The 15,516-nt window shown below is 34.2% G+C and overlaps 1 protein-coding gene across 2 annotated transcripts in view; it reads left to right on the top strand.

Annotated features, from left to right (window-relative positions):
- Positions 1-900: 900 nt before the first annotated feature.
- The window catches only part of LOC114327015 (uncharacterized), an 87,099-nt gene continuing 72,483 nt past the window's right edge, over positions 901-15,516 (top strand). Inside the window, exons 1-2 of one of the 2 annotated variants that reach the window (XM_050663052.1) lie at positions 901-1,038; positions 1,133-1,335. In XM_050663052.1, coding sequence (XP_050519009.1) covers positions 1,218-1,335 — 118 coding nt within the window. In that variant the 5' untranslated portion in view covers positions 901-1,038; positions 1,133-1,217. Of the gene's footprint in view, positions 1,336-15,516 lie in introns of both variants that reach the window. The other variant, XM_028275509.2, reaches the window with a different exon arrangement.

The raw sequence follows: 15,516 nt of genomic DNA, 5'->3' as shown, positions 1-15,516 counted from the left end.
AAATTTGCCCCCTTAATTTCAAACCCGAAATAACAGATTGAAAAATGTTTTACGCATTTATTTACATTAGAATATGCAAACATAAGTCTTTAGAAGGAGAGGTGATCTTGGATTAACTCTCTACGATTTTTTTTTTTCAAACAGTTATAGTCTTCGACATTTGACCCCTTTTGATAAACAAGTTACAATATCTAAGCAACAAGTTCACCAATCGGGTTCTACAATTTTTTTTATGTTTGGTATTGAAACTTCTTCATTTTAAAGCCTTAAAAAATTAATAAGAGTTATTTTTTATAATAAATAATGCAATTTCAAAAAACGGCCATTTTGGACCTCTCGCAGGCGGTTATGCAATAACGTATTAACGAAATTAAACTTGACATAGCTCAAATTGTAGGTTTCTGAATTTAGTACAATTTTATATTTAGAAGTTTTTCTCTAAAATGAATATCCTAAGCTGCAAAATTAAAAATCTTTAAAAATTACAAATTTAACAAATGAAAAACGTCTTAAATAAAAAATCGCACAAAATTTTTGGTTACATTTTAGTAGAAGTTATTTCTGGCATGGTCCTTTACAACACCTGATAGGTTTCAAAAATTCCTCAATTATATCATGAAATCAACTTATTTTTCACGCACAGCTTGGACTATAAATATTGTTATGAAGTTATAATAGATACACCATTGTCTTCAGGCTTTGTGTGTACGTATTTTTCCTTAGCAGATAACAATATAAATCCACTACAATATTAGTAGATTCTTAAAATTGACGTGTTTTTATACTCCCTGTTTACTTTTCGATTACGGACTGGGTTAAAAGTATCTTCAACCGCATTATCTCTTAAGAGATGCTAGTAACTAAAAATAAATAATTATTGTATTGATCCGACCTACATGTACCGGTCTTGTTTACGATGTGATGGAATATTAAGAAACAATAATTCGTTTTTATGGAAAACACACATAAAGAAGTCATATCGATGTGAGTTTTCTGTGTTTGTGGCCATAAAGTCGCACTCGTAAAAAAAATCCTAAGGTAAACAACATAAATACTGTAATTAGAAAATATCTTGTGTGCTTAACGTTAACAAACAGTAGTAATAATTAAGATTTTCTACCTCATACAATAGACATTGATAAGAGGTTAGACTTTGTCAGCAGCAGCGTGATTGACACAAGACAGGGCGGCATTTTGGGTTTTGAGAAGGCGAAGGTATGGGAGAAGAGACTTCTACGTCTGTGGAGGTTAATACAGATTATACGCCGCCGAAGTTTTTTAGGATTAATAGGAGTTTATTGCTGTTAAAATCAACGTTATTCTTTCTTCATGGAGGTACGTATTTTGTGTTTGGTACATTCCATGTCAAATCACTCAGGCAAAAATTTTGGATCTCCGATTTGTCTGAAAATTGGTATATAGCTTCTGCGGGACGTAAAAATAAGATATTTAAAGTCAAAAAATCTTCTTCTTCTTTTTTTCTCAAAATGTTATTTTATGCGATTTTACAGTGATTTGGTGTTTATTTAAAAAAATTTGCATTTTCTGTCGTAAAGTATCAATGAAAAACATAAAATTTTAATAGAAAGAACTCAAAAATGTCATTATATGGCATTATAACAAGTTATTTTGAATCAAAACAAGTTTTTGATCAAATTTTATAGTGTAAAAAACGTTAAAATACCGTTTTTTACATTTTCCTCCATTCCCAAAATACATTATCATCGATTTGGCTGAAAATTTGCCCACAGATAGCCAAAAGATAGGACTTTAAGTGGTTAGAAGGATTTAAATTATATTTCAATATCATAAAAGTTACATGCAGTAATATCAGACTCAAAAGTATATATTAGTCCAGTCGGGATAGCATTTGACCTTGAATGCCGAGCTGCCCAAAATTTTATTTTTCTGATCTTTAGGGGAGTCAATAGTAGCCGAAATTTAAAATCACGAATGAATTCCTCCGTTACTTTAGCCGCCATCTTGATTTTAAAGGAGAACCTTTTTTGCTCAATATCTCCGCCATTTTTAACTTTTCGACAAAAATGGTAGGAACTGAAATTCTTCCAAATAAATCGTATTTACCATTTCTTTTTAACAATTTTTGTCGTGAGGTCGATATTTTCGAGTTAATTGTACTTACAATAGACGCCTATATTTTTGACTATAATATTGCATGTAACTTTTTTGTTATTGTAATATAATTCAAATCCTTCTCACCACTTAAAGTCCTATGTTTTGTCTATCTGTGGGGAAATTTTCAGCCAAATTGATTATGATGTATTTTGGGAATGGAGAAAAATGTAAAAAACGGGATTTTAACGTTTTCTACACTATAAAATTTAATCAAAAGCTTGTTTTGAATCAAAGTAACTTGTTATAATGCCACATAATGACATTTTTGAGCCCCTCCTATTAAAATATTATGTTTTCCATTGATACTTTACGATAGAAAATGCAAATTTGTATAAATAAACACCAAATCACTGTAAAATCGCATAAAATAACATTTTGAGAAAAAAGAAGAAGAATATTTTTTGACCTTAAATATCTTATTTTTACGTCCCGCAGAAGCTATATACCAATTTTCAGACAAATCGGAGGTCCAAAATTTTTTTTGCTCCAAAATTGAGTGATTTGAAATGGAATGACCCGTTTACTTTGAAGTAACTTTGAGAATAAAAAATGCAAGTATTTGGATCTAAACATATTTACGACGGTCCACTTATTTAAGTGTTTTGAATTTTTGGTGAAATTTTTTTGCAATTAATATACAGGGTGATCAACTTTTGTGACAGAATCCGTTATATAATGTTATTATATATACCAAGAAAAGATACTACAAAAATAAGAACAAGCAGTAAGCTTCACATTTTAAAATTGGTTCAAAACATTATTCACATTCATCAAGTTCTATTTTCTATCAAAGATTGGAAAGTATCACAGCTATGTTGACCCTGTTGACTTCTTATTCTTCTTCTTGACTGGTTTTACAACCTGAGATGAGTCTTCGCCGCATTAATTATAGCCCTTCATCTTCCACGATCTTGAGCTTACATTTATCATTATTGTACTCTAATCCTAGATGAATTGAATAGGCTTCAACATCATCCTTCCACCTTTTTCTGGGATGGCCTGCTTGTCCTCTACCGTCTGACCTCTCAAAAAACATTGTCTTTAACAGTATGTCTTACTCTGATCTTACCACATTATCTGCTTATCTTATACGGTTAGCCTTTATATGTTTGACGATGTTTTAGTACCAAACAGAGTCACCAATTCAGTAGTGTGATCCCTTCTCCACGCTTCTGTCAATTCATCTGTTTGAGGGCCATATATCATTCTGAGAACCTTCCTTTCAAATATTAGCAGCCTATTTATTTCCCGGTGATGTAGAGTCCTTGTTTTACTTCCGTATGTGACTGGGCGAACAATTGACATGTACAGTCTCAATTTAGATTGTTTTTAAGCAGCTTAAATCTTAATAATAAGGCTAGGGAGTCAAATGCTTTATTCCACCCAGCTATCATTGTTGAGACCTCTTTTTTCTATGTAGTTGTCATCTGTGATTAAAGTCGCCAGATAGTTAAATTCTTTTACTACTTCGAAGATGTGGTCATTAATACTTATGTTCTGTCTAACTCTTTTACTAATTCGAAGTTGTGGTCATTAATAGTTATGTTCTGTCTAGCTCCTGATCTTGGATTTTCGGTTATTAGCATGTATTATGTCTTCTCTTCGTTTATTCTAAGACCCAGACTACCTGTTTCCCCCTCGAGTTGTGAAAATACCCCTCTCTCAGGTATCTTGTAGAACGAGCGACTTCGTCTAGATCATCAGCAAAGGCCAACAATAGTTTTGATTCGCAAATTCCCCTGTTAGCTCAGATAATATTTTACTTTTGCATATTCTAAGGTTATTGACTGGCGATTGAAGTAGTTCTGCACTACTGTATTCAAACCGTTCACTTAAATTCTTAAGCCAGAATATTCTTCGTCTTTACACCTTTCTCTTCCTTTGAATTTTACCTTGCATAGCAAGTTGTAATAATGAGTATTTTGCTCTTTCATCACATATCTTAAGTACTAAAGTTTTCGTGTTTTGCTATTTAATATTATTTTCGCATCATTTCCTATTCTAGTTACTACCACTTTTGAGATTCTTTGAATCCATGATATCGTAGAATTCTTCTGTAACACCAAAATTCAAAAGTGGCCAACTTATTGAGATGCATTTGTTTTAGTGTCCACGCTACCAAGCCATAAAGAAGATTAGAAAACGTGTAATACCTTAGGCCAGGCGTAGTTTTAAAGTTATATTTCGACAACAAAAACTCTTTTTTAAGTTTAATGAATGATTATAGTATAGCACGTGCTATAATTGTTTCAGTTTCTTTGATTTGGTCCACATTTGATGTTATCTATGTTGCTGAATATTTGTAAATATCCACACTCTCAATTACAGTATCTTCAATATCCAATTGTATGTTTAAATTTGGTGATTTAGTCATACCCATGCATTTAGTTCTATTCAAATTCATCACCAGCTCGTATTCATGACAGCGCGCAATCCTGATGGTCTTTATATTTTAATATCTAGGGTGTTCTCGTTGTCAACTCTTACCTTGGCAGTTTGATTTCGATATAGATTAGATATAATTTTTATATTACGACTGTCAATATATTTGCTTTTTAATATTTCTACAAGCAGTATTATATGTATATATGTATATATGTTGAACCCTATCACATGCCTTTTCAAAATCTTCAAAACACAAGTAAATATACAGATTCATGTCTCTGCATCTCCGGGATAGCACATTCAAGCCGAATAAAATATCTCTTTTGCTCATACCATATCATATCTAAATCCAAATTGTGTGTCACTTTCAAGAGCAATACAGGGCCGTAATACCGTACTAGGTACATCAGAGGTTTTTTTAAATAGGTTTGTTCGTAGAACGATCAGCAACCGTTGCCAACCATCAGACGCATGCGCGTTCGTAGTTTACGAACTCAAACTGTTAACTGCGCAGCGCCAACTGTTAACTGCGCATGCGTCTGATGGTTGGCAACGGTTGCTGATCGTTTGGATCGTACTACGAAGATACCTAATGAAACATACTGTCTGTGAAGTTTATAATATTATCAAAACGAAATAACAAATAAACAAAAACAAAGTTTTTCGTATATTTAGAAATGAATAATTTACGTACGTCTAGCTGTCAGATTATTAGTTTAGTTAAAAAGTTCTTGTCAGTACGATGATCCCTCATAAATATAAGCGATATGTTGTTTTTGATTTAATAGTTGGTTTATCTAATGTTTATACCAAACATTTCACTTAATTTTTTTGGAGTATATTTATTATTTTACCACTTGCCAATCTGTACTAGACTGTATTATTATGTTTATTATTTTTAAGCTGCAATGTGTCATTAAACGAATCTGCAGATTTAATTTAAGGTACAATTACTGTGGTTATATTATTACCATTTTAATCCTCAACTGGTACGGGGAAACTTGATCATGTAACTGGTATAATAGTGCGGGTCAAACTTTCAAATTTTTAAAAGCCACTTCGCATTTGTAGTAATGCATGTATTAGTATTAGTTAGCTATGTAGTCCAGAAAGCCACTGCGCATCCGCTAGGAAAAATATTCTGATTTGGATTTTTTGCACAATCTTACTCAAAAAGGACTCCTTTTAACAAATTTGCATGTTGCCAGGACCAAAAGGTGGTCAAAAATTTTTTAAACGTTTTTTTTTGTTTTTTCCTAAAATTATTATTTTTGCATGGAAAAACTTTTTTTTGGTTTTTTGGATCATTCCAAACAGAAAAGTTCTTCAGTGACTTTTCTCTAAAAATGATAGTTTTTGACATATAAGCGATTAAAAATTTAAAAATTGCGAAATCGGCCATTTTTAACCCTCAAAAACTATGTGAAAAACTGAAAATTTTAATGTTGCGAAGGTAGGTAGATATTCTTTAAACATCGATTGATAAAATACCGAAGAGCTTTTTGCAATACAATATTCATAACTTCTTTGTTTTTTAATTGCTAATCAAGCGTGCGCGACACTATTTTCCACTGACAGTATGGTGCAAATGACAGGAAGAAATTCGTTATTTCGTAAACCGGCGACTTTAAGGAAAAATCCCGAAATAGGTCAATTTTTATTTTTAAGTTATGATATTGTGGCATATATGGTATACTAGTGACGTCATCCGTCTGGGCGTAATGACGTAATCGATTATTTTTTTTTTATGAGAATAGGGGTCGTGTAATAGCTCATTTGAAAGGTTCTTCAATTCTCTATTCGGTAATGTAAACATTTATATAATTATTTATACAGGGTGTCCTTCTACTTCTATTTTTGTCAAATAATTTAATTTAATAAATTTTTTTTGGACACCCTGTACAAATAATTATGTAAATGTTTATATTATTGAATAGAGAATTGAAGAACCTTTTAAATGAGCTGGCACACGACCCCTATTCTCATTTAAAAAAATCAACGATTACGTCATCACGTCCAGATGGATGACGTCACTAGTATACCATGTATGCCACAATATCATAACTTAAAAATAAAAATCGACCTGTTTCGGGATTTTTCCTTAAAGTCGCCGGTTTACGAAATAACGAATTTATTCCTTTCATTTGCACCATACTGTCGGTGGAAAATAGTGTCGCGCACGCTTGATTAGCAATTAAAAAACAAAGGAGTTTTGAATATTGTATTGCAAAAAACTCTTCGGGATTTTATCAATCGATGTTTAAAGAATATCTACCTACCTTGGCAACATTCAAATTTTCAGTTTTTTACATAGTTTTTGAGGGTTAAAAATGGCCGATTTCGCAATTTTTCAATTTTTAATCGCTTATATGTCAAAAACTATTATTTTTAGAGAAAAGTCACCAAAGACCTTTTCTGTTTGGAATGATCAAAAAAACCTAAAAAACTTTTTCCATGCAAAAAATAATAATTTTAGGAAAAAAACAAAAAAAAACGTTTAAAAAATTTTTGACCACCTTTTGGTCCTGGCAACATGCAAATTTGTTAAAAGGAGTCCTTTTTGAGTAAGATTGTGCAAAAAATCCGAATTAGAATATTTTTCCTATCGGATGCGCAGTGGCCTTCTGGACTAATGACACTTCGACAAGGCTGTATATTGTCACCAATGTTGTTTAATCTTTACGCTGGAACAGATAAATGGTATGCTTATGAACCATATCAGGTACGCAGATGACACCTTGTTAGTGACAGGATCAATTGAACATCTTCAAGCGTTATTGAACCCAATGGTAGCGTTCTGCGTGATATATGGACTCAAACTCAACGCAAGAAAAGCAAAGTTTATGGTTATTAGTAAACAAGCAACCGTAAATAATAATAATATAACTATAACGTAACAATCGGTAATGACTCAATTGAACGAGTAAGTAATCTTGTATATCTGGGTACTCATATTAATGAAATCTGGAACCCTAATACAGAAATAAAAAGTAGAATTGCCAAAGCAAGGACAAGTTTTATGAAATTTAAGAAAATCCTGTGCAGTCATGATCTAAATTTGGAACTTAGCATAAGAATTGTTCGATGTTATATATTCCCAGTACTAATTTACGGGGTTGAAGCATGGACCCTGACAGAATCGCTTTTAAAAAACCTAGAAGCATTTAAAATGTGGGTCTACCGCCGTATTCTGAAAATCAGTTGGGTAGAAAGAGTCACAAACGAAAGGGTTTTGCAACGTTTAAATAAAAGTTGCGAAGTAGTGAACACATTTAAAAGGCGTAAATTGGAATACTTTGGTTATATAATGCGTCACCCAGAAAAATATGACATACTTCACCTTGTCATGCAAGGTAAAATAATGGGAAAAAGAATTGTGGACCGCCGTACAACTCCTTGGCTTAAAAACCTACGCCAATGGTTTGGGAAAACTAGCACTGAACTATTTCATGCGGCTGTAAATAAGACAGTGATTGTTAATGTGCTGGGCAACATGAGAGCCAACGATCGACAAGCGGTCTCGGCACCGAAGAAGAAGCTATAACACTTTTTAGTAGTAATAGCTTTTTAGCTAAAAAAGAAGAAAAACCGGGAAGTAGTAGAAATGGAAGAGATATCTAAGAAGAGTATGTCGTATATCCAGACTTAATCATATCCCAAATGAAGAAATGATAAGAAGAACAGGAAGAATTTACAATACCGTAGATAAGATAGAATCCAAACAGCTTCTATGGTACGGGCATGTAATGCCCAAGAAAGATGAAAGATGGTCAAGACAGGCTTTAAACTGTGTTTCATGGAATACAAAAAAGAGAGGAAGACCAGCATTCAGTTCACCAGGAAGACCATTTCAGAAATCAGAGGAATAATGAGAAATAGAGCCATAAATGAGGAGGAATAAACCCACCGAGGAAGGTTGAGATCGAAATGCAGGATGAAGCAGAGGCTGTATGATGTAGGACCCCCGTAGATATATATATTTTTTACATACACATAACTTTTTAATTCAAATATCTAATGTTTACTTTTTTAAATATTATTCTTCTAATAGACTCTACGTCTATATGTCTATGGTGCTTGTTGTTATAGTCAATTCATATATCCAAAACCTTTATTGAGAAAAAGAGTGCGTAAATGCGAATTTTCTTAACAATAGAACATTTTTATATTAGGGAGATTTGTATTCTAATTAATAATTAAATATTAACTTAGGTAAAAATAATGTAAGTACTTAATCTTCTCTTATAACGCGACGTACTAAACTGAACAATACGAAAACTTTTAATAAAATAACTTAAAATTTAGAATAATATATTATACAGGTGTTACAGACTATTAAATTACACCTTGAACCAATTACATGACACACCAAATTTATATCAAGTAACCTAAATTTGATTCCTTTTTATTTAAAATATGTCTCCTTTTATAAATAGTAAAAGACCGCTTGTTTCTTATTTTTGAATATGTTGTCTGGTTTTTACAATTTTATAGTTCCCTTCTTCTGGCTTCTGGCATCTTTTCCAATCATGCTTCTTGCCTAGTAAATTTACTTACTTTTCACCACCATTCATCTCTGTTTGTTACGTTTTCTTCAGAACCAATAATTTCCTCATTTCTGATATCTTCCTCGACGCTCAAACCATATTTGTCTGGGTCTTCCTTTTCATCTTTTCGTGATTGAGTCCCGTTTTAGGATCATCTTTGGCATTCTCTTCCTTTCCATTCTCATCACATGCCCCATCCATCCCACTCTCTGTGTCTTTATGAAGAGACTAATGCTTGGTTCTTTATACAGTTCCTCTGAGTCCCTGTTTTTCGTCGCACCCAACCTTTCACCGTGTTTTTGTCTCCATTTATAGCCTTTCTCTTACAAGCATTTTTATTTCCCATCTGTCCAATTTCTCCACATTTGTTTTTTTCATTGTCCATACTTCGCTAAAAACGCCAAAGTAGGGTCATCTAATGAAAATTTCGAAGGAGTGCTGGGCAAAAATGGACTGGGACCGAGAAATGAGAATGGCGACCGTCTAATGGAGTTCTGTGTAGAGCAACATCTTACAATTACAAACACGTTATATTAACATCATCCACAGAGATTATACACATGGCGCAGCCCAGATGGACGAACAAGGAATCAAATAGACTACATCCTAATAAGATCAAGATGGAAGTCGTCGTCCATCAACTGTAAAACATATCCTGGCGCAGACTGTGGAAGCGATCATCAACTCCTGGTATTGAACGTTCGACTTCGTTTTAAAGTCCCCAAAAGAAGACCCCAGAGAAAAGTCATGTCTCTAAGTCCATCAAAAATCAATGACTTTCAACAAAACCTAGAAGATGCTCTTTCTTTAGACCAAGTAGATAGTGACACTGAGAGCACTTGGATCTATGTCAAAGATAAGGTAATCGAGGCTGCAAAAGACTGTGAGGCAGCGGTTTCCACTGGCCGTAAGCCATGGATATCCGATAACACGTGGACTGTGATTCAACGCAGAAAAGAACATAAAACTAGATACGGAACAAACGATGAATACAGAGGTTATCGAGAGAAATCAGAAAACAGTGCTGCAAAGATAAAGCTGATTACGTCTCTCAAATATGCAGAGATATAGAGGAACATGGCTGTCAAAATGAACCGAGGGACTTATTCCAGAAGATCAAACTCCTTACTAGAGAATTTAAATCTCAAACGTGGTCTGTAATAGATAAGGAAGGTAATTTAAAGACCGATACTGATGAAATATTGGAAACATGGCGAAACTACTGTGGCGAGCTATATAAAAATAACGAGGTATCAGCAGAAAGTCAGTGGCCTTCTGACTACCCTAGAGAACCTACTGTCTTGTTCGCTGAAGTCAAAGATGCAATTAAATCACTAAAGAGAAATCAATCCCCAGGCATTGATTCAATACCATGTGAAATACTACAGTTACTAGGTGACAAAAGATTACATATCATCCATTCTATCTGTGTCGCTGTTTGGAATTCAGGAAAATGGCCATCTGATTGGTGTTCCTTAATTTATATCCCACTACACAAAAAAGGAACTACTACCAGATGTGAAAACTACCGCACTCTCACTAATAACACATGCTAGTAAAATCTTGTTGCATATCATCAAAAACAGATTAAAAACCTATCTACATTACCAAATACATCAGGAACAAGCGGGGTTTTTAAAGTGTAAAGGTACAAGGGAACAAATCCTGAATCTGAGACAACTCATTAAAAAGTCTAGAGAATTTCAAGTACCTATGAATATATGCTTCGTTGACTACCAAAAGGCATTTGATTGTGTAAGCTGGATAAATCTGTGGTCAATTTTAATAGAAATGGGCGCACCAATGCACCTGGTGATACTTATTAAAAATCTGTACCAGTCTAATATAGCGACAGTACGACTAGATCAGAAATTCTCAAACCAATTCAAGACCGAGAGAGGTGTTAGACAAGGATGCGTGTTGTCACCTGACTTATTTAACATTTATGGTGAACATGTCATGAGGATGGTTTTAGAAGGATGGGCCGGTGGAGTGACAGTAGCTGGTAGGAAAATCTCCAATTTAAGATTTGCTGATGACACTACACTTATAGCAGCAAATGAGCAAGAAATGTTTGATCTTCTGCGAAGAGTTGAGTACGAAAGCAATAAAGTTGGTCTGAAAATCAATAAAGCTAAGACAAAAATAATGGTGGTCGACAGATTTGACACTATTCAACTGACTAACATATTAGAGGAATACCAGATAGTAAACACCTTTGTCTATCTCGGGTCTAGTATAAGTTACGATGGTAACTGTGAAGCAGAAGTTCGGAGACGTATTGGTATGGTAAAAAATGCGATGAGTCGCCTAACTAAAGTTTGGAAAGACAGATCTATCTCTCAAAATATCAAGATGAGACTGGTGAATGCCCTTTTATTCTCAATATTTCTATACGGAGCAGAGACTTGGACTCTTCGCGCATGCGAACGCCAAAAAATTGATGCCTTTGAGATGTGGTGCTGGAGAAGAATGCTGTGCATACCTTGGACAGCTCACAGGACAAACGTTTCCATTCTAAACCAACTCAATATTAAAAAAAAGGCTGTCCACAATATGTCTGCAACGAATTCTGCAATTCTTTGGTCACGTGGTTCGCAGAGGTGATGACAGTTTGGAGAGATTAATTGTTTCTGAAAACGTTCCGGGGAGAAGATCAAGAGGACGATCACCAACTAGATGGTCTGACCAAATAAAGCATTCAGCTGGAAACTCATTCTGCGAAGCTCTTAGAGCAGCTGAAGATAGAGACAAATGGAGAAACATTGTTAGGAATATTGGAAGAAATCACGATCCTCAGTAATGGGGAAACGACAGGAGAGAGAGAGATACTTCGCTACCATACGTCACTGTGGGCCTTATTAACGTGTTATATATCCTAAACTTTGTTTTTATCGATATATTGCTTTATTAGATATGGAAGAAAACTGTCCCTATTCTTTTTACTCTGTATTTTCGATACAGATTAACAGGTCAATATTTTATCAGCTCCGTAACCGCACATTCTTCTCTATCCTTTCTTCTATATACCCTGTAATTTCGATATTTTCTGTAGTCCTTGATCCTAGATATTTAGAATTCTGCACGTGATGGTTCTTAAAAAAAGATTATGTGTTGACAGATATATTGTAAGAATAGTTTAATAAACGTATATAACAATTTCAATGTCTTGATATTAATCATATATAAGTACATATACTATTATTTGTCTTTAAAATTGCCTCATGCTGTCAATATTTGCAGTCACGAAATAACTTTGCTACTATATTTGATATCAAGTTAGTAAACTAATATAAAATAAATTAAATATTAGTTTTTAAAAAATGTAAACATTTATACGGAATAAAAATGTAAAAGCTTCTAACTGTATTATAATCAATAGTTTGGCTTTTTTTATTGTAGTTGTATAAAAAACTTTAAAAAAATCAATAAAGCTAAGACAAAAATAATGGTGGTCGACAGATTTGACACTATTCAACTGACTAACATATTGCAGGAATACCAGATCGTAAACACCTTTGTCTATCTCGGGTCTAGTATAACTAACGATGGTAACTGTGAAGCAGAAGTTCGGAGACGTATTGGTATGGCAAAGAATGCGATGAGTCGCCTAACTAAACTTTGGAAAGACAGATCTTTCTCTCTCAAAATATCAAGATGAGACTGGTGAATGCCCTTGTATTCTCAATATTTCTATACGGAGCAGAGACTTGGACTCTTCGCGCATGCGAGCGCCAAAAAATTGATGCCTTTGAGATGTGGTGCTGGAGAAGAATGCTGCTCATACCTTGGACAGGTCATAGGACAAACGTTTCCATTCTAAACCAACTCAATATTAAAAAAAGGCTGTCCACAATATGTCTGCAACGAATTCTGCAATTCTTTGGTCACGTGGTTCGCAGAGGTGACGACAGTTTGGAGAAATTAATTGTTTCTGGAAACGTTCCTGGGAGAAGATCAAGAGAACGATCACCAACTAGATGGTCTGACCAAATAAAGCATTCAGCTGGAAACTCATTCTGCGAAGCTCTTAGAGCAGCTGAAGATAGAGACCAATGGAGAAACATTGTTAGGAATATTGGAAGAAATCACGATCCTCAATAATGGGGAAACGACAGGAGAGAGAGAGAGAGACAAAAGCTTTGTGACTTCTTTATTGTTTATTTCAATACAAAACAATTCCGCCACGCATAAAAAAGATCAGACGATTATTTAAAGGTTAAAGAGTTAAACGACTAAAGGCTAGCAGAATTTTAAGTAGTAAATGAAAGGGGTATGTAAACTAAGAGAAAAAACAAAAGTCCTTAACCTCTAAATCATTAACATAAACTGCCCCACAGGAAAATACAATATAGACATAGAAGGAGAGTTTTATGAACAGCTGAAAATAGTATACGACCTGTACTTCTTTCAAGAAGTATTCTTCTTGTGGTGCTTTCTCCTTTAGTGGAGTTTAGCAACTACACTGGCAAATATGTCTCTGTCCAATGCAGCTCTAAACAAAGATGTTGAATTAATGCCGGTCCAGTCTCTGATATGTAAAGAAGTATACGATATCAAAATCGTACTAGAAAATATTAATGAGCAAATAGGCAAAGAAGAACGTTTCATAGAAACTGTTGGAGTTCATCAAAACACAAATGAAAATAGAGAATTACTAATCAACTTTGCCAGTAGAAGAAACACCATCATAAGCTCGACTTTTTTCACGCCGCGCCGTGATATACACAGAATGACATGGATTGCCTGGTGGAACAACTGCCAACCAAATTGATCATGTTTTGATAGACAAAATGGTCGCAAAAAGCATACAATTTGTATGGAGCCGAAAAGGAGCATGTCGCTTATCTGTCGATCTCCTAGTACAGATAAAATTTAGATGCAGAGTTCACAGAAACAGGAGGGATAAATACGAAGAAACAAAAGAATAACTGGACAAAGATTTAGACAACAAGATATCAAACAGAACTCTGAGACAAAAATAATACAAATAGAGGCAGTCTAGGCACCTAAGAACATTGGTAAGAAAACAAAAGTAATTGACGCAGCAAGAAAAATCATAGGCATAAAAAAGAAAAACAAAAAGATAACGGTTTAATCACGAGTGTAAAGAGGCCATACGGAAATAAACAAGAAACCATGAAATATATGGAAAGAAGAATCAGAGGAAGAAGAGTAATCTACAAAGGTACAAGACGGAGGATAGGTAAATTATGAAGAGTAAAGAAACGAAAATACATACTCAATAAATGACCACCAATTATTAACTGAAAATATTATCGGTTAATATCAAACAACTACAACTATCCAGATATTCCCAGTGAAACAAATTCTAAACAAATCATAGGAATACGACATTGACGTCCACAACATATTCATAGATTTCTAACAAGCCTTCGACTCAATAAATAGACACAACTTTTATCAAATATAGCTTCAAGATCCTCCAAAAATATATCCGACTAGTAAAAGCAATAATGGACTCATCTGCATCAACTGTCAGAATACAAATGGAACTTACTGAGAACTTTTCAATAGTCAAAGGATTAAAGCAGAGGCACTGAAACTAGTCAACTTGTCTCTGAAATATGTGGTAAGATAGTCGAATATAGGAAGAGCTAATCTTCTAACAAAAAAATCAATACACATTGCCGTCTATGCCGACGACATCAGTATTATATCTCGCAGTACAGAAGAAGTGGCAGAAATATATTCACAATTTAAAACAGGGGCAAAAGAGACAGCTAACACAGGATATACCTAGGGTAAAGACACGCACAGTTGAATTAGAGAAAGAGGTTATTAAAACAGTAGAAAGTTTCAGATGTTTGGGAGTTTCATTAAGCACGGATGAAAGAGATGGGCCAGAAATTCAACGAAGAATAGTAAAGGAAAACAAAGCTCATTTTTCATTCGCCCTATGTTCCACTCAAAAAACACACACTCGAGATCTAACATCAGGCTCTTCAAAACTACATACTATGGACCAATAGTTCGTAATAGATGCGAGACATAACTCAAGACAAAAAATACAAAAAGGAAGCTGTAGAAAACGGAGTATAGAGATGCAGATAAAACCATGATCTCTACCAACTCTTCGAGGCACTGATATTAGAAAAGAGCCTTAGACAATAAAATATAGGGCTCAAGCCAAAAGAAAGTCCACGAAGAACTAGACGTAGAAGAATTGCTAGACGTGAGAACTTAGTAAAGATCGGCGCATACATTGGACGAGAACTTGACATCCATTTAACATTGAGAAATATGTGTATAATAAATCCTCAAGTAATATTATGGGGTCTAGGACGTTTCATCGCCGCCGTTTCGATGCCGCCAGTTCGATGCCGATGCCGGCCGATTCATCGCCAGTCAATTAATCGCTATCTGATATATTTCCGAATTTTCGACAGTTACAATTATTAGTTATTTTTAGTATTAATTAGGAATT

This window comes from Diabrotica virgifera, chromosome 1 (assembly GCF_917563875.1).
Source record: "Diabrotica virgifera virgifera chromosome 1, PGI_DIABVI_V3a".
Taxonomy (NCBI): domain Eukaryota; kingdom Metazoa; phylum Arthropoda; class Insecta; order Coleoptera; family Chrysomelidae; genus Diabrotica; species Diabrotica virgifera.
This window is presented reverse-complemented; position numbering and strand designations above follow the sequence as displayed.